The 23,501-nt window shown below is 49.3% G+C and overlaps 1 protein-coding gene across 1 annotated transcript in view; it reads left to right on the plus strand.

Annotated features, from left to right (window-relative positions):
- Positions 1–7,230: 7,230 nt before the first annotated feature.
- Positions 7,231–23,501, plus strand: part of SYT13 (synaptotagmin 13) — a 40,066-nt gene continuing 23,795 nt past the window's right edge. The window contains exon 1 of the mRNA XM_057695753.1: positions 7,231–7,413. Within this exon, the coding sequence (XP_057551736.1) occupies positions 7,231–7,413 (183 nt within the window). The remainder of the gene's footprint in view (positions 7,414–23,501) is intronic.

Below are 23,501 nucleotides of genomic sequence, written 5' to 3' on the forward strand. Positions count from 1 at the left end.
CAGGCCTGTTGATCAATATAAAGTATCGTGAAGATATTGATGACAATAAACATCTTGTCATTTATTTAGCACTTAACCACCTTCCAAGTACTTTTCACTGATTATTCAATTTTGTTTCATAATAATTCCCCAAACCTCCTCTGGTGTCTTTGCTCTGTGACACTGGATTGACCCTGGCTTTGCCTACAGAGCTCCTCAAATTCACCAACTTGACTTTGCCTCTGAGAGTTCTTCTCCAACATGGCATTAAGTCTCCTCCAAAACACCTCCCCACTTCCTCCTGTTCCACCTCCACCTGGAAGCCCATCGTGATTTGAATGAGGGGAAAGGAGATCATTCTTCATGAAGACCCCTTAGGCCCTTCACTAACCAGCCAAGAAATAAACCTGTGAAAGGTCTTGGGGGGGCAGCAGAGAACCTGGGGGGAATCCCTGGATGTGAAGTCACAAGGTCTAGATGCTCAGCCAAGCTCAGCTACGACATCTTGTGACCCAGACAAGGCCCTTCTCCTCTCTGGAGCTTGGTGTCCCCACCTATGACATGAGGCTGTCAGCCACCATCAGTGGATTCACAGGTGCTTAGGAGTGGCTTTGAAGCTCCTCAGGGGTGCTGCTGTGTAATGTGGGCAGAAGGGGCCCCAGGTAATTCTTCTCCCTGCTCCCCCTTCTACCAGAGCAGCCTGTCTTTTGTTTACAACTCAAATTTCCACATAAAACTGTGTGTGGGGAAATGGTTTTCAGTAACAACAATAAACAATGCTTCTCTTGGACAATATGACCTCTAGCTTCCCTTTCAGCCCTAACATTTCAACATAACTGCCAACAGTGCAGTGCTGACCACGGGGCCAAGGACTTCCCATCCGTTATACTACTTAATTCTCTCCGTCAAAAACGGAGCCTCACGAAGAGAAGATGCTTCGTGTGCTTTGTCAGGGGCCACCCCGCTGTGTCCCTGCTCAGACCCGGATTTGCTCTGGGTAGCTGGTGCTGCCCTCTGGCTTCACCACTACATGGTACTACTTTCCAGCCTGACGACTGGCCCAGACTGCCACAGACCAGGTGTCCGGGGGCTCCAGCCATGGCTCCTCCCACCCTCCTCGGCCCTGTAGAGCAGTGTAAACGCTCCAGGCCCTCTCATGGGTGGGAACAGGGCCGGGGTGGAGGGAGAGGAGTGGTGAGGAAACTTGCACAGGGCCGTGCGTGAGGGCACAGCAAAGCCTCAGGGCTTGGGTCAAAGCCCACAGGCAGGGCTGTGGGGCAGGGACAGGGTCCTCTCTGCCACTCTGCAAACTTACTGAGGTCCTATGATGTGCCAGGCACTGTCACAGGGCTGGGGATACCTAAGCGGATAACACAGACCCATATCCCTGCCTTTCTAAGGCCTATATTCCAAAGTGGAGACTCAGGCCACCAAGACAGATAAGAAAGGTAAGGAAAATTGTGTGGATCATTAAATAATGTTAGAATAACGCAGGAGGGACTACCCTGGTGGCAGTCAAATAAACAGATAAATAAGTAAATTAATAAAAGCGTTAATAAAGACACATTATTATTAAAAAAAAAAAAGGTAAGGCAGGAGTGATGGGGTGAAGAGCAGAGGGCTGGTCATTTTAGATAAAGTGAGCAGAGTGGCCTTACGCAGAAAGAGGGTGACGTAGGGAGTGAAGACCTGAAGAGGAGAGTCCATTCCCCCCTGCATCCTCTAGGTGGCAGCATCCTCCCATCCGCTGACGGCACCTGGCAGGTCCTCTTCCCAGCCCAGGTGTGCTACCTCTGCGAAGCTTGTTTAAATATGACATTATGGGAACCAGGGCTCCTGAGCCCATCTAAAAATGCTGGCTAAACTGGAGAATCCTAGAAAACAGTGCACAAAGAATTCTTGGGGTGTGAGTATTGTTCTGGTTCTTGACCCGGATACCGGATAGAACAGGTATGTTCATTTTGTAAAAATCCACTAAGTTAAACTTATGGTCTGTGCACCTATTGCCCACAGGTCACACTTCAATAAAAAGTTAAAAATGACACACACATCTTAAGGATTCTATTTTAACATGAATCATAGTTTTTATTATATATCCCATCTCTTGTTAATTAGAGCTCTGTGCCATCTTTCTTAAAGTTTCTGAAATGTATTAGCACAGATTAAATGCTCGGAGCCCTGCCTGACATGTAGGAAGCACTTCATAAGCATTAACACTGTTTTCTTTTGTACACAGCATGATGCATCCCCTGTGATATCCAGTCTCACTTTCTTTACGGTGGAGGAAGAGCTTAGATACACTTGCCTAGCAAACTGATGGCAGACTCCTAGAATTTTAGAATTTCCTCCAACCATTTGCAGGTAACTTGCTGGTACCAATTTTAATAGAAGCTCTAAAAGCAATTTACTTTTATGGGTCTTTCAAAAGTATTCACCTTAGCTTTTACAGAACTCTCTCTCCATGCCTCTATCGCATCAGCTGACATATTAATTGAAGTATGTAATTCAATAATGAGATCAACTGGCATAAAAAGATTTGGAGATGAACACAACTGGGCTGGAGAGCTTGACTGATCAGGAGAGTAGGTTCTGTAGAGGTTGGATCAGAGAGCTATCACATACCATTTTAAGTGTTAGCGTCCCCAGGATCGATTCTTACACGATAATTAATGGGCTAGTGCACCCATCAGGCTTCGCTGAAAGTGCTTGGTGAGGTTGCCTTTGGGAGCCAGGAATAATGAGCAGGACCGTTCATTCTGCGATTTCTGTGCACCAGGCCCTGTGCTAGGTGCTTTCCACACCCGCCCAGGAATTTTATGAGGGCGAGAGTATCATTTACCGCTGGAAGCTCTTGATGTAGGACAAACACTCCAAGAGTCGGTGGCTTAAAATGACCCGTGATCTTCATTTAGCTCCTAATTCTGAGCGCAGGCACGTGGGCTGGGCTCCGTCGCATGTCTGTGGCAAGGTGCCCATCCGCTGCACAGCGCTGCTTCTGGGTGTGCTTGGCTCCCGGGCCACGTGGCCGCTCATCCTCCAGCAGCCCAGCCTGGGCTGCTTCACACTGCGGCTGAGCTGGATTCCATGCCAGAGAGCGGAAGCCTCCAAGGTCTGCTTAAGCTTAGGCTTAGAATCGGCACAAGGTCATTTCCACCAGTCCAGCAGCCAAATTACGTCACAAGGCGCCCCCCAGATGAAGGAGGGACGCGAGATACCCCCACTTTTTTTGCAAAGTCACACTGGTGCAAGCATTAGGGGCACAGGAAGGGGAGTGATTGCAGCCACCTTTGCAAGTATACCACCTTCATTTTATAAATGAAGAAACTAAAGCCCAAACAGGTTAAGCTGACTAATCTATCCAGGGTCTGTCCGCTCATAAGCAACCAAGATAGAATAATACATGCTAAGCTGTTTTATGGAGAAAGGAAAGGGTCTAGAGCAAATGGGGTCATGGTCATTCTTAACATCCACTAAGTATCCTTGATTATTTATACAGCTCTAGGTCACGCTCACAACCCTCACCGCATCCTCACAAATTTCTGTGACGAATGATTGTTGTTTGTCTTCCCCATGGCAAGAGGGACCATCCCAGGTTTTGCCCCCTAACTTTATCCTCTCACTGAGCACGGTGCCTGGTACATGGCAGAAACTCAAAACATTTGTTGAGTGAATGAATGAGTTAGAGAAATATACACTAGACAGGAAGTCCTCAGCTCCGGCTTCTGTGGCAGAGACTACTTTTGCTTACGCTTCTCCTCTGTATTTCCTGGTCTCCTCTGTTATGGGATGTCATGTCATCAAATTCTGACCCATCCATGGGGTGAAAGGCATGCACTGTGTCCAGCCATGGCCTCTCAAATGTCACAAGTGGTCTTCAGTTCCCTCTCTTTTCTCTGTTGGCATGGCTGGCAGCAAAGGAGTCACAAGACAGAAAAAAGCCCAAATTCTTGAGTCACTGATTGGAAACGAGCTGCCCACACGGATCCCTGACCCTCCTTGAACTGTGATAGGAGCAAGATATGCTTTTATTGAGTTAATCCCTGAGGTTTGAAGTTATTTGTTACTGCAGCACAATCTAATCTACCCTGACCTAAAACACCTTCCCAGCTCTGCCATTAACTCCTTCTACCCTCTGGCCAGTCACAATCTCTCTGGGCCCCAGGTTCCCTCTTGGTAAAATGAAAGGATTCCACACAGTGATCTCTGAAATCCTTCCGATGTTAAAATTCAGTTGTTCTGCTTGTATATTTCCTCCCTCATGCCTAGCACAATAGCCAGACACCATAAATGGTTGCTAAAGAAGAGTACCTCTTATATCTGAAGTCCTTCCCCACAGATAAAAGCACTTTAATATCTTAGAAATTCAAAGCTATTACTCAGAATACTTAAACAACAATATCCAACATCCAACAAGTAAAATATCCATCGAAATCACAATGGTGGCATCCTCATCAAGAGGCTGGGGAACTGTCAGACATCTACTCTTCAGCCTTCTAGAAGTCCCCCCGAGCATCCTGCTCTGTCTGCCCTTGGCAGTCTGGTGGCCCCAGCGTTCCAAGTGTTTGCAAGTCTCACCCTCAGACTGTCTCTATGTTCCACTCAGCCGACTCTGTCGACTGCCTTTCTCAATAGAGATGATCTCATTTTTCAAAGGATCCCACTAATGCCTTTTCTTAGACAGTTGTCATTAAAGGCTGCTGCCTGGATATCAGTCACCAAGAAGCAAAAGTCCCATCTTTGATGAGATGTAGCCAAGGTGACCCAGAGTCCTAACGACTTAACTGGGTTTCAAATCTCCTGAGGTCTAGCCTAGCTCTGCCATAGGTTCACTGTGTGTGAAAGAGGCAGAAGGCAAGCTGCTCTTCTTGGGCTGGGGTCCCTCTTCCTGTTAAAACTGAAGGTCACTGCAGCTGCTAACATCTCAGTAACCATAGTAACAGCGGACCACATGACAGATGTCTGATTCCCATCAGAAAATGTCTGGTGTTAAGTGTCCTTCATCCTTTCCCTCACCCCCACCCCAGATCTTGTTAGGTGGCACGGAAGGTCTCCCAGGGGAGCAGCTCAGGCATGGGAAATCTGAACTGACAGCATTAATTAAACCTCTTATTCCCCCCAGAACATTTTGCATTGCCAGGCCTGGAAGCCAAGAAAACCTCCCAGGGAAGCTCTTATGAGAGAGAATGCTAAGTCTATCGCCAGGGAATGAGGTGCTTCAGCTCCACAGTCAGCAGCAAATGATGCTCAGTAGGAAAATATGCCTGGCATACAGCAGGCACAAAATAATACTTGCAGGAGAGTCATCTAATCAAAGGGAACTCCTTCAGCAAATGGGAGCCCTTTCGAGCCACTGGAAGTCCTGCGTGAGATGATCACGTGAACCATTCACCCTTTTACCGAGTGCCTGCTGTGTGCACCCGTGGGTGACAGCATGACGGCTCTAAAAGTATCCATTTGCTGAATGAATCCCATGTCCCCGGGGGGTGTCTGGGGCTCGAGGGCAGGGTGGGAAGTAAGTGGAGGGCAGGGATCGCGTCACAAGGGGCTCTGGATTCAACCGGAGCCTCTCAGGTTTGTTGCTGGAGAAACTTTGAAAACGTTTGTGCATTTGAGTGGCAGGATCAGCTCTGCATTTCAGACACATCCCTTTTGGTGCTCTGTAGGGAAAGGATTAGAGGGAGACTATTGTTATGACCAAAGACATGATGTTCTAGGACTCCTGAAGCCAGGCCTTAAGGGGACCTGCAGCTTCTGCTTCCTTCCTCTTGGAACCCGGCTGCCGTGCTGTGAGAGGCTCCAGCCACGTGGAGGAGAACCCAAGTGCTCAGCACACAGCCCGGCTGTGCCCTGGGCAGCAGCCAGCACCTTCTGCTTGCCACGCAGTATGCTGTCTTGGATATTCCAGCCCAGCAAACGGTAGTCCCAGAAGACACCAAGTGGAGCAGCTCAGCCACCCAGCGGAGCCCAGTCAATGGGAGACATCACAAAAGAATTGTTCTAAGCCACGAAGCCACGGGTTGATTCTGCAGAGGTGGATAACAAACCCTGGCAGGTACCAGGGGGTGGTCACGTCTACAGCTCAGCAGAAAAGATCTGGCTGGAATGATCACAGATTTGGGAGTCATCGCTCCATGGGAAGTTGGGAGCCCTGTTTCAAACGAGATTGCCTCTGCTCCTTCTCACGCATGTCCAGGGTGCCCGGAGCACAGCCGGCACAGCAGATGCCTGCCGAATGACATGGGACACTCCACATAGTGAGAAACACTGGAAATCCCTGTGTTGTGACTTAAGGCAGTCCTCCTCACGCCTGGAATTCTAATTGCCCCCATGCTAAGCACACTTATTTCCCCCCCTCTGAATCAAAGTGTGGAGTCCTAGCTGCTGCATTTGATACCTCATCCTTCTAAGATAAGTCCTTTCCGTGAGGCTGACATGTGAACTTGGAATCTGCAAACTTGTGTTGGGGTTCAGGATGACTGGCTTTTTCTAGCTGCCCCACATCCCCTCTGGGCCTCGGCTTCCTCATCTGTAAATAGAGATGAGAAAATCTGCAAGTCTGATTAGGTAATAAAGGTAGATTCTGGGTCACGGCTAAAGAAGTGCAGATGTGAACAGAATCACTGCAATCATCCTCACCAGGACGCGCGGCACCATCTCAACCCCAGACATGCACCAATTCCCTGTCCCCGGCTGCCAGCCCCTCTCCCTGGTAGTAAACACGCGGCAGGCTCGGGAGATGGGACATCTCCAGCTTTGCGTGTTTGAAAACGCTCCTGTTGGACTCGATTTTCCAGCCTCCTCGGCCAGAGAGAGTGAACAAAGGGTGAGCAGTCTGGTAAAATGACCCCCTACCCAGATCCGAGCCGCAGGCCTGGGTTTGAGCCCCGGTTGGCTCGCTAACCTACGGCACAGTGCGACCTTGGCCAGCTCCTGCCCTCCTGGGACCCAAGCGTCCTTCCAGGTAAAGCGTGAAGGGTGGCCTGAGACGACCCTCCGGTGGCTTCCACCCGAGCGGCTCGGGCCGCGATCGGGGTGGGGGGTCGGGTCACGTGCTGGCGCCGCGGGACGCTGGTGGACGGTGCGGAGCGCGGGCGCACCAGCCAGCTGCGGTCCAGCCTCCCGCGCTGACGTCCTCGGGCCGCCCTCCCGCCCCGCCCCTCCGGCGGCGGGAGAGCTGCCGGCGCGCCCGGATCCCAGGTCCGCAGGTGCGCGGCGGCGGCGGCACCGAGCCCCGCGCGGGGAGCGGGCACCATGGTGCTGTCGGTGCCGGTCATCGCGCTGGGCGCCGCGCTGGGCACGGCCACCAGCATCCTCGCGCTGTGCGGGGTCACCTGCCTGTGCCGGCACATGCACCCCAAGAAGGGCGTGCTGCAGCGGGACCCGGACCCCGATCCCGAGAAGGCGAGGCCCGGCTTGCTCCGGTCCGCCCAGCAGGTGAGCGGGGGCGCTGCCCCGGCCTCCCGGGCCCGTGGGGTCTCCCGGCGGCGGCGTGGGGGGGAGGCAGCGGTCGGCCTTCTTCTTTGCGCGAGGGAGCACGCCGGGGAGGGGGGACAGCGGACGTGCTCGGGGACCCTCCGGGGGGGGGGGTCCTGAAGGCCTGGGGGTGGGGGAGGGGTCTGGGAGGATCTTCAAGAGCACGATGGGGGGGTTGGGGGACAGGAGAGGAACGGGGACGTCGGGCGAGCGCTAAAGGCGCGGGCATGGGAGGGAATGGGAGAGGGGGCTTGAATGGGAATGGGACTGGAGGGGAGCTGGGGGCCGGGAGGCGAGTGGGGGGGGGGGCCGGGAGGAGTGTTAAGACAGGGATGCTGTGAGGCAGGCGGCTGCGGGAGGGGGCTGTGAGGGTTAGGGGAGACTGAGAGGGGGACTGTGGAGGATGCGAAGCTCGAAGAACTGGGGAGAGGAGGCAGGGGGGCTGTGAGAGAGGGGAGGGGGCGGTTGTGGGCTGGTGGAGGGAAAGCACCGACAGAGCTGGGGAGGGAAATCCACCAAAACCCAGCGAGGAGGTGGCGGCTGTGGCTGCCGGGGGAGCCGGGGAGGGGCAGGTGGGCCAGGCGTGCCTGGGGTCAGGAGAGGCAGGTGAATAGGAAAGGCCTGAAGGACCCTCACCCCCTCCAGCAGCCCTCAGCTCCAGCCAGCTTGAGGGAAGTAGCTGCGACCGCCCCCAAGATGTGTGTGGAGACGCCCCTGGAGACAGGAGGGCTTTGGCGGCACACATTAGCTTTTGCCAGAGCCTCTCCGGGCAGGAAATGGGTGGCGGCGTCCCCATTGTAAGTGCAGCAGAAGAGGTCTGGGAAAGGTTTGGTGGGACTGCGCTTCCCCCAGCTGTGATCTGCAGGACACATTCCCCAAAAGGCAAGTGCCAGATGTCCTCTGGAGACCCAGAAAGAAGAGCCTGGCTGGAGTGACGGGAGGAAGGCAGGCCCTGGGGCAGGGGATGACTTAATGACTTCCCAAGGCTCTCTAGATTCCTTACAGAGCTTAGAGTTCCAGGAGCAGCTCGACAAAGCTGCGATACCGCCTTCCTTTTGCCAATTAATTATTCAAAAGCTCAGACCCAGCAGTTGCTCGGGGCCTGTGTCAGTCACCGTGAGTGGAAGGAAATGGCTGCTGTCCTCGAGGCACTTACAAGCCGAGAGAAGTGACATTGACGCTGGCAAGAGAGGAGCCAGCTGGGCAGTGGGATGTGGGGTGCGGAACCATCTGAAATGGGAGTAGTGGACTCCCCACGGGTGGGCACGGGGCGGGGGAGAGGGGATGTTGGATGAGCCTTTCTCCAGACGTTGGGGCCTCAACCTCCTCTCCCACCTGGCACACTTAAGGGACGGCCATTCTTCTCTGGCACCGTCCCCTCCCCTCCCCTGAGAGAACTGCTGGGGACAGCGTCGGTTACATGACCTCCGGGATGCCTTCCAACTCTTTGTCTTATTGAGGACCAGTAGCCCCCGTGGTGGCCAGTGATCTGTTAAAGACAGACCAGCTCATGTGTCTCCCTGGCTTAAAATCCTCCACAACTTCTCACTGAGCTGGGAACAGATCACAGCAAACCGGAGCCTGGCACGTACTGTGTGCCAGGCTCCGAGCTAAGTGCTTTACACTTAATGCATGGAGCAACTCAACGAAGGACATATATGATGAGCCCAACTTAAAGATGAAGCAGCTAAGGCTCAGAGAGGGTAAGGGATTTACCCAAGGCCACACAGCTCGAGAAGTTTTAGCACTGGATTCGAGGCAAGCCAGTCTGGTTCTGGAGTCCATGCGGTTAGCCACTCCACCGCACACCCTCACCTGCTTGATGTGGCAGGTGTTTACCTTTCCAGCCAAGCTCACGCCAGGTTCCTGCTTCATGGGTGGTCTCAGCGTCCCTGGGTTTTTTGATCCTTCTTGAAGACATCAACCCGTCCCGTTTTCCTCTGGCTTTTCACACAGATGGCTCCTTCTCATCCTTTAGGTCTCTTTCTGTTTGAATTTTACCTCCTCAGGGAGGATTTTGTCTACAGCTGCATGTAACAAAGCCCCCCTCCCCCCATTACCTTCTCTGTACCGTTCCTTCCCAATTCTTTCTGTAGCACTTGTGACAATTGGATGTGCTTTTTCATATCTTCTTGCTTGTATAATATTTATTCCCAGCACCTACTCAGTGTCTGGAACCTAGTAGGTGCCCAATAGGAAACTGTTGACAAATAAAGGCAGCCGGTGCCCAGCCACTGGGGATTATTGTCTGAGTTATTTCTTCAAATGTGGTTGCATTTTGCACCCACTTTGCCACCCAGGGCCAGCTCAGAGGTGCACAATAAAAGCTTGTGGATACGTGAGACCCATCCATTCACATCCCTCACTTGGTCCCTCAGGGACAAGGATTTGGACACCTGGGGCTGAATCTATAGGTGTGAATGTGATGAAGCAGAGATCTCACAATGTCGATTCAGCTGTCATGGCGCTCAGACGGATTCAGCCACGGACACAGATAAAGTACACAGAGAAAAGACAGTACGTTGACATTTCAAAACAAGTAAAGGAGGTGGTATTAGGGGTGGCAGATGACAGCAGGGTGATGGGCGTGGCACATGTGGACAAAGAGGAGGAGAGTCTTTCCCAAGACAAAGGAAGGCTTTCTGAAGATGCTCCTTAAACAGAGAGGTCACGGGGGCTGGGGAAGAGGGCTCTATATTCCTGAAGCCATGAGAACTGGGATGTGTGTGGGATACAGAGTGACTGCCCAAGTCTCTGTAAGTTTCTGGCTGCGGTTGCTGGAAAAATTCCTTGGATTTGTTGTCCATGCCTGGGAATCCAATTTCTGGTCACGAATGGTCAGCTGAAGTTGAAGTTTGCAGTGATTTTGAAAAGAACTTTGAAATTTTCCCCGAGGGTTCTTCACCTGAGGCCCACAGGCCCCAATAAGGAGTCTGTCGTTAAAATGTAAGGGGTTATGAGCCTATTAAATCTCCCGCTAGATTCTATTATTTAATGAAAGAATACAGAGGCCCGCATATAGCCATTTCCCTCATTGACTTGATCGGATGGGCTGTTGTAGTCCTATGTCTTTCATTTGCTGCTTTTTCAAACATTCTGAGGAAGTACCTGTAGGTTTCTGAAGGAATGTATCTGGCATCTCTGCCGAGCGGGAGGTGAGTGCCAAGGCAGAGAGTGCAAACCCTCCGTCACGGCTGCTCATGCCTCCAGCTGGCTTCAATTTGTATTTTTTCTTGGCGTTTCTGAAATATACACTTTGGACCCTTTCTCCTGCCTTCTTACACAAGCCCTCACCCTCACCCGCATGCAGCCCTTCCGGGGAGGAGAGGGATTCAGTCTCACTACGCTGTCCTTGTGCTCTGGTGGTATCACCTGGGACCTCCCTCCCTGTTGTCAGCCCAGCTTTCAATGCTCGGTTGCTATGCAGTGATGACCAGATGCTTGAGCCAGGAGACAGAACAGAGAGGCAGACATGGGGTGTGTGTGTGTGTGTGTGTGTGTGTGTGTGTGTGTGTTCATCTTCACGTCACCGCTGGTGCTGAATCTCTTAGTGACAGGCAGCCAGACCCCTTGGTTCCTTCCCCCGGAATTTCTTTGTCACGCTGTCTGCACAGGCTGTCACTCAGAGCATTTCTGGGTCCTTGCAGAGGAAGCCCTCCTTTAGGAGAACCTAATAGCCACAGAGCGAGAAGGCGAGCCGCCCTTCCCCACTGGCCAGTGCCCTGACATCTTAGCACAAGTTGGGCTCCTGTTCTCAGAAAGCTTTAGTTTCAATGTATGATTTTTCTTCCCACCTGGTGCTTACCTTGTCTCCTTCCATGAATCTTTTCCAACCTCTTCTCAGAGATTCCCAGAGTAACCCTGCTGCTGTCCTCTTGACGCTAACATGTGGTCAAAGGCTTTAGTCAAGGTCCCTCAGCAGTGGTCCCCAGGCCTCTTCTATCCACATCTCTCAGCCCCCAGCGCTACTTACTACCAAGCTGTAAAGCTCTACCCTCCTGCCAGCAGAGTTGAGAAGCAAAGTGGCTTTTGATGGAGTACTGTGTTAGTTCATTCAGGCTGTTAGAACAAAACACCACAGAGTGGGTAGCTTATAAACAAAAATTTATTTCTCGTGGAGCTGGAAGCTGGGGAGTCCAAGATCAAAGCTCTGGCTAATCCAGTGTCTGGTGACGACCCACTTCCTAGACTTTTTGGCTATAACCTCACCTGTGGAAGGGACAAGGGTGCTCTCTTTTGCCACTTTTATAAGGGCACTAATCCTGTTGAGGAAGCCTCCACCCTCATGGCCTACTCACCCCGCAAAGCCCCACCTCTTAATAGCACCATCTTATGGGTTAGGTTTTAACATATGAATTTTAGGGGGGTACAAACATTCAGACTACAGCAAACACTAATAGATTTGAGGTTTTCAAGAAATAATTTAAACACATGCCGTATTTTTATCAAACAACATATGTACAGTGGAGTCCTTCCCCCTCAAGATCAAGGAGTGTATTTCATTTTCGTTGTATCCCCAATAGTATCTGGAGTGATACCAGGCACATGATAACCCTTTAATGTATATTTTGAGTTAAATCATCATATCGTGACATAACACTGAATAAGAGAGTGAAGATGCAAAGGAATGCACATGGTTAAGCTTCTATTTCCACAAGATTTGAAATCAAGCCCATTTCTGTCTGGGGTTTCCCCTGGGGGCAGGTAATGATGGGGCTGGAGTCGGGGAGCTTCCCAGCTTTTGTTTATAAGCTCTGCCTCTTGACGTGATACTGGTTACACAGCTGTGTCCACTTTATGAAAGAAAATTTATCCAGCTCTACATTTATGATTTGTGTACTTTTCCGTATGTGGTTACACTTCAGTAAAGTTTTTATTATTTGTCCGGTTGTGATGTAACGTTTGTAAACACTGATTTAGTATCAAGCCAGTATTTCTAATACCAGGATGATCTGGCAGCTGTAATCAAGAGACACAGCCCTCCGTTTTGTAGTCCATCATGCACTTCCTCCCTGGCCCTGTCTGCCTTCTGCTGCTACGCCTGTGGCCACCTCCTCCTTCAGACTAGGGCCTGGAGAACATCAGTGTGGCCTGAACAGCCCTCCCGCCTGTCTCCCTCTTCCTTAGACCACTGGAGCGACATCCTCTCAGATCACTTGTCTGGAGGCAAACTTGTCAGAGCAAGGATGGATCAGAGCCCTGAGCTGCATTTCATCCTCTAATAAGTTCATTCACTAAAGGTTAACCAACACATGCTAGGCACTGGCATACAGCAATAAAAAGACAGGTGTGTGCTCTTCCTTGTAAGTGGGGAGGCGGACGATGAAGCCAGCAGTTGCCAGGAGGCATGTTACAGTGTTACCATGACAGGTGAGGTGCAGGGGAGGGGGAGCCACGGGAAACCCTTGGGATGGGCCTGCCCACTTTCGGCCCAAAGTAGAACTTCCTCCGGTTCTTGTTGGCTGCTCTGACCAGGTCTCCCCTGTACTTCAGTGATCACAGGAAGCCAAGATGAATTACTAACCCCACTCCTGAAACTGCTTTGACTCTGGACTGCTTTAAGGTCTGACCTCCCTGGATTCTCAATCCTTTTAAAGAATTGATTTCTCAGCTGATATCCTGGCTGGTAAACTTTCCTATTCATATCAACAAACAAAAAACAGATCCGTTTCCACTGAGTAATAAAGAATAGTGATAGTACAGCTAACACTTATTGAGATCTTTAGGTGTGCCAGGCACTGTTGTAAGCTCTTTTCTCCATGTTAATTTTACCCTCACAATAGCCCTATGAAATATACATAACTATTACTTGCATTTTACACAGAGTGCTCAAGTAACTTACTCACTGGCAGAGCTGGGAATCCAGCTCAGGAAGTCTGGCTCCAGAGCCCACACCTTTGACCGCTAGGCTGGAGATTAGTGGAAGACACTAGTCAAAATGTTACTTGAGCCACTGCATTTCCCCAGATATGGCATAAAAGTGTCTACCATATATGAATCTCTGCAGGTCAGCTTCAGAAACCTTTCCCAAAGCTTTGGATGGCTCCGCCGCCTCTTGTAGCCATCATTCTTCAAGCGCTGGGTGTAGCCCTAGGCCCTCCGGAGAAATTTACACAGTAGACATGTTTGGGCTGGTCACTTAGCAACAGGGAAGACAGTATGAATTTTGCATAAAGCATTTAGCATAGATTATTTCAAGAAGATGAGCACACACCCATTGGAAACACTAGGCCCTCTGAAACATAATGCGGACCTTTGGTCTGTGTCCATCAACCTCTTCCCCGTGGCATGTCCCAGACCCATCACATCTTCTTCCCTCTCTAGTTTCTCCTCTGGTTCAGCACTCAGGTAATTCAAGTTCATGGCTCTTCCCTTCATGTGCTTGACGGTTTACTGGCACCTTTTGTTAATTCCAGCAGAAAACACTGCCGCGTCTCTCAACATTTTTAGATTTTCAGATACTAGCCCAGGTTATCTGGGGTACAGGAAGAGGAATAGAGAGCCCATCGGAGCACGATGGAGGAAATACCTGAACGAGAAATCAGAGGGGCTTAAGGTGAAGGCGGCAGGAAGGGGAGAGACTGGCAGGATGGGGAAGCAGCAGACCCAGAAGACAAAGAAGAGGAGACAAGTTAGAGTCAGGGACCAGAGGGAGAAATGAGAACACATGTACGTGACCCCTGTACTGTGCACACTACTGACCTACCATTTTCCCCAAACCAGTGACAGCTCATCACCGGCGTCTTCCTTGATGTTATTGCATTCACTACGTCCGGAGCTTATTTCTGCTAACAAAACTGGGAAACCCTACTTGGAGGATGGAAGAAAATAGCTTCACCAAGACAGGCTTTAAGAACTAAGGGACTCTGTATGTATGTGTCTGAGTCAACACATGTGCATACGAAGGGCCCCCTAAAACCAATTTGTTAAGAAATGAGTTAGTAGATTTCTAAAGGAAAACAGTTGAAAAGGGTAGATCTATTCCTTCCTCCCATCTCTCTCAATGATGTGTCCTGAGCACAGCACGTACTGTGCTGGGGTTGGGGATGTAGTAAGCGGACCCTCCTCTGACACAGTGACCTTTCTCAGCCTTCATGAAACTTACACTGAATGGGGGAAACCAGAGTTAGTAGACAGAGAGCGCAAAGAAATGAAAATGTGTGATGGCGGCAAGTGACCTAAAGAGAAAGTTCTGGTGCTGCGAGAGCGGAAGTTAGAACTGACACAGGTGAGGAGGTCAGGGAAGGCTTTCCTGGAGAGAGCGATGGCCACGCTGAGAGCTGGAGTTGGAGGGGAAGTTAACCAGGGCGGTGGGGAGGGGTGAGAGGGCCTTCAGGCAGGGATGAGGCCGTGCCAAGGTCCTGGGACAGGAGGCAGCCTAGCACGTAGGAGGGCCCAGGGAAAGGTCAGTGTGCCTGGAGAGCAGAGAGGAGGGATGCCCAGTGTACGGTGAGGCTGAGGAGATGCACAGGAGCCTGGGCGAGCAGGGCATTGCAGACCACGGGCAGGTTCCTCCATTCCTTCATTCCTTCATGTATCAAATATGTATTAAGGTACTGCCCTGTGTCCTGGCAATATGAAGGCTACAGTTATTTTCAAAGCTTTTTGAAAGTTAAGGTGAAATTCACATAAAGTTCACCGTTTTAAAGTGTACCAATCAGCGGCATTAAGTACATTCGCAATGTTGGACAATCACTACCTCCATCTGGTTCTAAAGCATTTTTATTCCCCCTGGAGGAAACGCCATCCCCCTGAAGCAGACACTACTCCTCTCTTTCTCTGCCTCCAGTCCCTGGAAACCACCAATCTGTTTTCTGTCTTTATAGATTTGCCTCTTCTGGGCATTTTATATATTTGGAATTTTAAAATATGTGACCTCTCATGTCTGGCGTCTTTCACGGAGCATAATGCTTTCAAGATCCACCCCCGGCGTAGTTTATTTCTCTTTATGGCTGAAGAATATCCCATTATATGTCAATGCCTCACTTTGTTTATTCATTCATTGGTTGATGGCATTTGGGCTGATCCCACCTTTTGGTTATTGGAAGAGTGCTGCTGTGTACATTTCTGTACGGGTATTTGTTTGTCTGGGTACTTGTTTTCAATGCTTTCAAGTCTGTACTTAGGAGTGGGTCCTGGGTCCTATGCTGGGTCCTATGATAATTCTATGTTTAACTTTTTGGGGAACCTTCAAACTGCTTTCTGCAGCAATTGCACCATTTACTTTCCCACCAGCAAGGCATGGGAGTTCCAATTTCTTCACATCCTTGCCATCAGTTGTTATTTTCCTTTTTTTGCTATTATTATTTTTTTAATTACAGCCATCTTAGTGGGTGTGAAGTACTTTCTAGGCTTTTAATTGTTAAAAAAAATCCAAACATTTAAAAAATCTTCATCTGCATCATGCACGTTTTTAATGAGCGTTTCTGCTCTGTGTTGAATTCCAATGTCAGAGACTCCACATGGGCACACCCATAAAAACATTTCATGGCTCCCGAGTCTCAGAAGAGGAGTAGAGCGCGTGGCAGTGCTGGCTCCCCTGTTCTCCCAGCAAATCCGCACCTGCTACAGCATCCTTTAAATACAGGGCATGTTATCACCGTCAGATTCCTCATCCTTTTCCCCCAGGCTTTCGTCCCTCATGGGTCCCCATCTGTTCACCTAGGTTCCTGGGGTCCCTACAAATCCAGGTCCAATTGAAGAGCTATTTACTCCCTTTCAACATCATTTCCTCACGTTGGCATCACCAGGCCAGTGCGATGCCAGGAGGAGGAGCCTTGATCCCCTACAGTGTCCATTCACTGCACACACACAAACCTTCCCGCCAAGGAGTTCCCTAAGTGATAATTAAGCAAAGGGTGTTTTAATTGATTCATATTATAGAACATTCCTGGGAGAGTTTTCCATGGTGTTTAAGAGCTTTACAGCGATATACAGTGATATTTTGGGAAGCTGATTGAGGTTTTGGGTGGACTTGGAATGTATTATGATTTTTCCCATTTAGAATAGTGGAATACAAGTGGCTGCTCTCTGAAATTCACTAGCGGGCATGTTTCTATGAACAGATTAGAGTCAAATAATGAGGGGTAGTTGAGTATACGAATATGTGGGTAAGCACAATTGAATGTGAATATGTACAATGCATATATGAATCAGAGAAAATGGAGGAGCAGCCCATAGAGGATCTGTGAAATTGAATCTTAGTCCATGTGACAAAGAGAGACTCTAGGGTACAGTGACAAATTTCGTTGACTGCCCCCACCCTCCACTCATTAAATCCAAGATGTACTTTTCCTTCATAGAAAAACTGAGCAGGCTTGGTAGAGAGCAAGAGAAGTGAGGAGCAATCTTGAATGACTGCATGAGTCATTGGACGGAGGGATAGATGAATGGGGAGGAGGTTCATGGGGGTGCTGCCTCTCCTTGCAGCCAAAATGAAAATCGCAAGGACAGAAATGCAGGGGAAGGTGCTGAGCTTGTGGAAGAGTCTCTGCGCTCACCTTCAGAGACACCGCAGGGAATCAAGACAAGCCTGGAGGGTGGTGGCTTCACTTTCTGTTGGTTTTCCTTCCTTCAAGCCTCCGTTCATGCAGCTGACACTGGAGGCAGTTTAAAAACTCTCCTGTTGCAAAGACCAAAGAGATAATACCCCGGGGGCCCACATTTTACTTGGAAAATCATTACAAACCACACAGTTTTGGACTTGCTGTTAAGAGTGACCCGACGAGAGAGACGTACGTTACTGAGGCAGGATAGTGAAGACTTTGCTTCTCAAATAGAATTAGGAATGATGTTTTGGTGAGTTCCCTGGTGGTCTAGTGGTTAGGATTCCGGGATTTCACAGCTATACCCGGGTTCAGCCCCTGGCTGGGGAAGTGAGATCCTGCACAGTGTGGCCAAACAAAGGAAAAAGAATAATGTTTTGGAGAGGACCACATTTGAAGATGAAGAGAAGGTTGGGGAAGAGCAGTTTCGGTGGGCAACTGGAAGACTTGCTAGAAACAGCTGTGGAATGAAACTTAGAATTACTTCGGGGAGCTCTAAGCTCATTCCGTGTTTCAGATCCCACCCCCCATCCTCTCGCACAGCGCACCCCCCAAGCATCTTAGAATGTGTTTTTGTTTCCAGCATAGTCAATTCACAAAGAAAGGGCAAGACTACCAGAGAAACATACATACAGTGAAGGCAGCAATGGTACGTCAAGAGATGAAACTCCACAGGAAAATAACATCATGGTCTCAGGGCATTCTGGCACATTCCCTGCAGATAATAAGCCCATCCCTTACCCTGCCAGTGGGACAGATCCTTTAAGTAGCAACAGCACTATAGCCCTTTGTGTGGCAGCCTCATTACAAAACTCTCAGAGACAAAGGACGGAAAGGAATGAACAGGAGCTTAGGTAACCCGTTGGTAACCGCTACATGGTAGACATGTGTTTGTTTTTGCATACCTACCAGTATCAGTTTTAGGTAAGAACAATCCAGTTTTTTGAGACCACTCAAAAGAGGAAATTGCCTCTCAGAATGAAAACGTTCACCTCAGCATCAAGCCACTGAGATAGGATGGGAAGCAAACTAGACTCAGACCCCAAATATGAATTTGAATTCAACCTCCAGCATCTGCCAGATAAATGACCTTGACCATTCTGAATCCCACTTTCCTCACCAACAAAACAGAGGTGATAACAGTACAGTTCTCCATGGTAATATTTTATTTTATTTTATTTATTTATTATTTTATTGGCTGTGTTGGGTCCATTTTGCTGTGTGCGGGCTTTCTTTAGTTGCGGTGAGTGGGGGCTACTCTTCCTTGTGGTGTGCGGGCTCCTCATTGCCATGGCTTCTCTTGTTGCGGAGCTCGGGCTCTAGGCACGTGGGCTTCAGTAGGTGCAGCACATGAGCTCAATAGTTGTGGCTCACGTGCTCTAAAGCACAGGCTGAATTGTTGTGGCGCACAGGCTTAGTTGCTCTGCGGCATGTGGGATCTTCCCGGCCCAGGGATCGAACCCGTGTCCCCTGCATTGGCAGGCGGATTCTCAACCACTGTGCCACCTAGGAAGCCCTCCATGGTAATATTAAAGACTATCTGAGATAATGCTTTTGAAAGCCCCCAACAGAGTCAGCACCGGTCGCTACTCAGGGTATATTTCAGCTATTTCTGAATCCTTTTCTTATTTATCCTTTACCCAAGCAATGACTTGTCTGTATGTTCATTACGTAGGAAAGAGAGAGTTTATTAAAAGTATTCCAGATGTGAAAAATGAAAGCCTTCTGTTAAGATGGGAAGGGAGGGAATGAACATTATACTTCTAGGATATTCATTCATTCAAAAAATATTTCTTGATCACCTATTATGTGCAAGTCCCTGAGTTAGCACTAGGGACACCGCAGTGAGCAAGCAGACAACATCCCTGACCTCCTGCAGCTCGTGTTCTGTGGGTAGAGATCTTTATTACACCATTGTACAAATGAATATAAATCTAACTGTATGAGGTGTGGTAAGGAAGGCAAGAGTTCTCTCAAGAGGGGATAACTCATTAGTGCTCTGATCTTAACATATTTGGAGATTCCTTTCAGTGAAAACATTCTGAGCATGTACCCCTTATACAAGTATATTTAATTCTTTGTAAAGCACATGTATGCTTGTATATTACATATACATATTGCTCTACTATTATATCCTGTACATAATAAAACATACACCAGAATAGGCCTTTTAAAATAATATAAAAACAAATTATAAAAATTATACAATTTTTTATTAAAAAATAAAAGCCTGTCGTTTTCTTTCCATACCCCAAATGCACTGTCTCGCACACCCCTGTGACATACAGGTAGTGCTATTTACTGGGTAAAGTTATTGGGGATGAGTGTTTGAAGTCTTCTAGGCATAGGGCATGTGCAAAGGCCCTGTGGAAAGAAGAAATATCACTTAGGAGGGACTGAAAGTAGGTCAAAGTGGTAGAGCACGGAGGGCAAGGGAGGGAGTGATTGCAAGTAAGCCAGGTGGGTCAGGCCAGAGAGCGTCACACGGCGCTACGGGCCACCGAGAATATTTGGATGTTTACCCCAGGAGCAATGGACGCGACCGAAAGGTCTTAAGTGAGATGTGGCATGCTCAGATTTAGGCTGTGGAAACATCTTTTTGCATGGGGGGAGGGTAGAAGCGGGGAGACCGGGGAAACCCTGGGGAGAGACCGTGATGGCTTGGGTCGCTGTGATGGCAGCCATAGTTTGGAGAGATGTTTAGGAAATAAATTGACTGGCTTTACCTGTGGGTAGGGTGTGGGCTTCAGGAAACGGGAGGAGTTAGGGATGACGCCTAAGTGTTTCGCGTAGGAAGGTGACAGCAATTAGTGAAACAAGGATGAGGCCATGGGTTTCAAGTCATGAGTTCACGCTCGTGCAGGGCCAGTGTGGGGAGCCTTCGTGCTGTCCCCAGGAAGGTCTCAGTCCTGCCGGCCTGGGCTCACCGTCTGGCTGTGATGTGTCCTGGGGAGCTGCAACCACAGCCGCGAGCAGGGCTGAGACGGCTTGGGAAGAGTGCAGGATGGGAGGCAAGAGGGCCTAGGAACACGTCCTGAGGGACGCCAACATTCCATGAGACAAGGGAGGGTGGCCAGAGAGGAAGGAGAAAAACCTGGAGAATGTGATATCAAAATAATCATAACAAGAGAAAACCTTTTTAAGATGAAGGGAATCACTGAAAAGTCAAGAAAGATAAGACTGAAAAAACCCATAGGAATGAGACCGTGAAGGTCGCCAGTGACCTTGGAGACCAAAAGTGACCTTCAGTGGGCTGACAGGGCCCTGTGGGAAAGGGTTGTAGAGTGGGTGGAAAGTGAGGAATGAGGACAGCACCAAGGTCAGGCAGTTCTTTTGAGATGCTTGGCTGCAAAAGGGTGAAGAGGGCTAGGGCCTGGCTGAGCGGAGGATGAGAGGTCCAAGAAATACTGAGCACAGTTCAAAGCTGCTGGGTGTTCTCTGGACATATGCCCAGTAATGGGACTGCTGGGTCATATGGGAGGCCTATTTTAGTTTTGGGTGTGTGTGTGTGTGTGTGTGTGTGTGTGTGTGTGTTTTAGTTTTAGTTTTTTAAGGAACTAAAAATAGAATTACCATACCCAGAGAAAACCATCATTCAAAGAGACACATGCACCCCAATGTTCACTGCAGCCCTATTTACAATAGCCAGGACATGGAAGTAACCTAAATGTCCATCAACAGAGGAATGGATAAAGAAGATGTGGTACCTATATACAATGGAATATTACTCAGCCATAAAAATGAACACAATTGGGTCATTTGTAGAGATGTGAATGGACCTAGGGACTGTCAAATGGAGTGAAATAGGTCAGAAAGAGAAAAACAAATATCATATATTAACGCATATACGTGGAATCTCAAAAAAATGGTATAGATAATCTTATTTGCAAAGCAGAAATAGAGACACACAGAGAGAACAAATGTATGGATGCCAAGGGGTAACGGGGCATGGGATGAATTGGGAGATGGGGATTGACATATACACACTAAGGATACAACGTATAAAATAGATAACCAATGAGAACCTTCTGTATAGCACAGGAAACTCTACTTAATGCTCTGAGGTGACCTAAATTGGAAGGAGATCCAAGAAAGAGAGGTTATATGTATATGTATAGCTGATTCACTTTGCCGTACAGTAGAAACTAACACAGCATTGTGAAGCAACTACACACCAATAAAAATTTTAAAAAAGAGAAAAAGCTGATGGGAAGGAACCAGTTGAAAGAGGACGACAAACATTCAGAAGAGAGGGAGAGAGAGATGGAAAATAGCTAGTGTAAGGCTCCCACGTGTGCCGGTGGGTCACAAGGCTCCAAGGGAAGGACTGGCCCTGGAGGGAGTGAGGGAGAGAGGGAGGCACCTCCTTTGGTGTCGCAGGACAGGGACGGGCACAGCATCTGTCCAGAGATGAAGGGCAGGGTTGGTGTGTCTGTTAACAGGATGCGAAGGGGCTTTGGTTCTCTTAGTTTCCTTTTCCTCCATGAAGGAAGTCAGAGGAGAGAGAGTAATTCCAAAACGTGGGCTTGAGGGAATAGTTAGGGAAACAGTAGGATTTCTGGGGAGAACTAAGCGTAAGGTTGGTGACCACGACTTTATCACGGAACCATCCGCGCTGTCCAGTGACTCCCGTGGTGCAGGACGATTGGATGCAGGCATCACGGTGCAGCAGGGCTCATCCAACACTGGAGTTTCACCACGTGGCATCAGGGAAAGGATGGGGAGGCAGACTTTAAAAGGGTATTGTTGACATGATGGCCCATGGAATCGAATCAGGAAAGTTGCAAAGAGGAAAAAGGGGAGAGAGAATAGAGAGCTCCATGATCTGAAGGTTCCCTGGGGTTGGAAGAACAGCTGTGGAGGGCTGGGTCCACAGCTGGAAGAAGCGGGTGTGGCAGTGGGTCCCCTAAGGGCAATATGCCCACTGGGGTCAAAGGTGCCAGAACCATCCTTTCCTTCTCTCACAAGGCCAGTAGGGGACAGGGTTAGGGCGCAGAGGTAAACAATGGATAGATTTCAAGTTGTTTCAGTGGCTGTCCACAGCCATGGATCTGGAAGGCTGACTGATCTATGCCATTTTATACGAGGAACTTGAGCATCTGTGGGTTTGGTTTCCAGGGGGTGTCCTGGAACCACCCCGCCGCAGATCCCAAGGGATGACAGTGTCAAGAAAGCAGCGGAGTCAGCAGCCGGGTAACTTAGCGGTCACGTGCCGTGTGGTGTTTCTGGAATTCTTCTCTAGTTTAGGAAAACAAGAGACTCTAAAGAAGGAGAACCTTGAATCTGTAACCTCTGCAGCCCACAGGAGGATCAGGCAGGGCCCTTGCTCCCGAGAGCTGCGAGCCCGGCTGTCCCAGTGGCTTAGAGTCTGGAAAGCAGGATCAGCACCTCTGATGTGTTTTCAGTTCTCTGGGCCATGGCCTGAGATCCAGGCACCGTCCACAACTGCAGGGACTGTGCCCGAGGAGGCACATCAGGGCCTCGGACTCCCCAGGAGCAGAGGAAAAGGGGTGGCTCTCTGGCGGCTGCCATAGCTAGAAAGAAAGGGGGCTCCTGTGACTCCCACGGGCGGCCTCGGGAGGATGTGCTAATTGCAACAGTGTATGAAATGGTTACTGCATTAATAAATGGTATGCATAATTGTTCTTAAAATGATTCTTTTAAATGATTGGACTTCACATACGAGATGAGTGGAGGGGATGCAGCACTGGGGTTAGGGTTCCAGTCCAATCTGCCACTTATCTGCTGTGTGATGGTGGGCTAGTGACTTAACCTTTCTGTGCCTCAATGTGTCCATCTGTTAACTGTGTCATTGTCACTGGACTGTGAGGATTCAATCAGGTAATTCAGGTAGGACAGTGCCCAGAACATTAGTGCTGGTCTGGAAATCATCCCTTTGCATCCAGAACCTCTCTCTGCATCCTTCTCCCTCCCCACTCCCCACTCCTGCCCAAACCCACCCCATTTCCTACCCCACAGGCCCTGGCCCAGAAGGCCAGGTCTAGGGGTGTGAACAGTGCCCCAGGATATTTCCTGTTACTTGTTAGTTTCCTTAACCCTCCACCTCCGTAAACATCTGCTTCATGAAACTCCCCTCAACCACCCACGGGGCATGTGCCGTCTGCTCCCGCCACAGCCCTGTTGGGAGGCACTCGATCAGTGTTAGCTGTTAGTACCAACCCTAATAATTAATAATGATAAAGGGAGAGTCAGCGAGTCAGGGAGAGTGTATACAAACTGGCAAAGGTCAGGGCCCACAGGATGAAGCCCTCTATTTGCCCAAGGCTTGATTGTTTAGAAACTACTTTCATTTTCTTGTTTGATCCAGCATGTACTACGGTGCACCTCTCGAAGCTTTGCATACCCGCTAGCCAAACAAACACACCTGTGGGTGTCGGGAGGTTCAGGGTGTTACTGTCATTTCAAAAAGCTTGAAACGAGCGGAGGAAAAATATTTGACATTTATAGTAAGTTGGAGCCAGGTATTCCGACATTACTGACCTT

The sequence above is a fragment of the Hippopotamus amphibius genome, chromosome 9 (assembly GCF_030028045.1).
Source record: "Hippopotamus amphibius kiboko isolate mHipAmp2 chromosome 9, mHipAmp2.hap2, whole genome shotgun sequence".
Classification (NCBI taxonomy): domain Eukaryota; kingdom Metazoa; phylum Chordata; class Mammalia; order Artiodactyla; family Hippopotamidae; genus Hippopotamus; species Hippopotamus amphibius.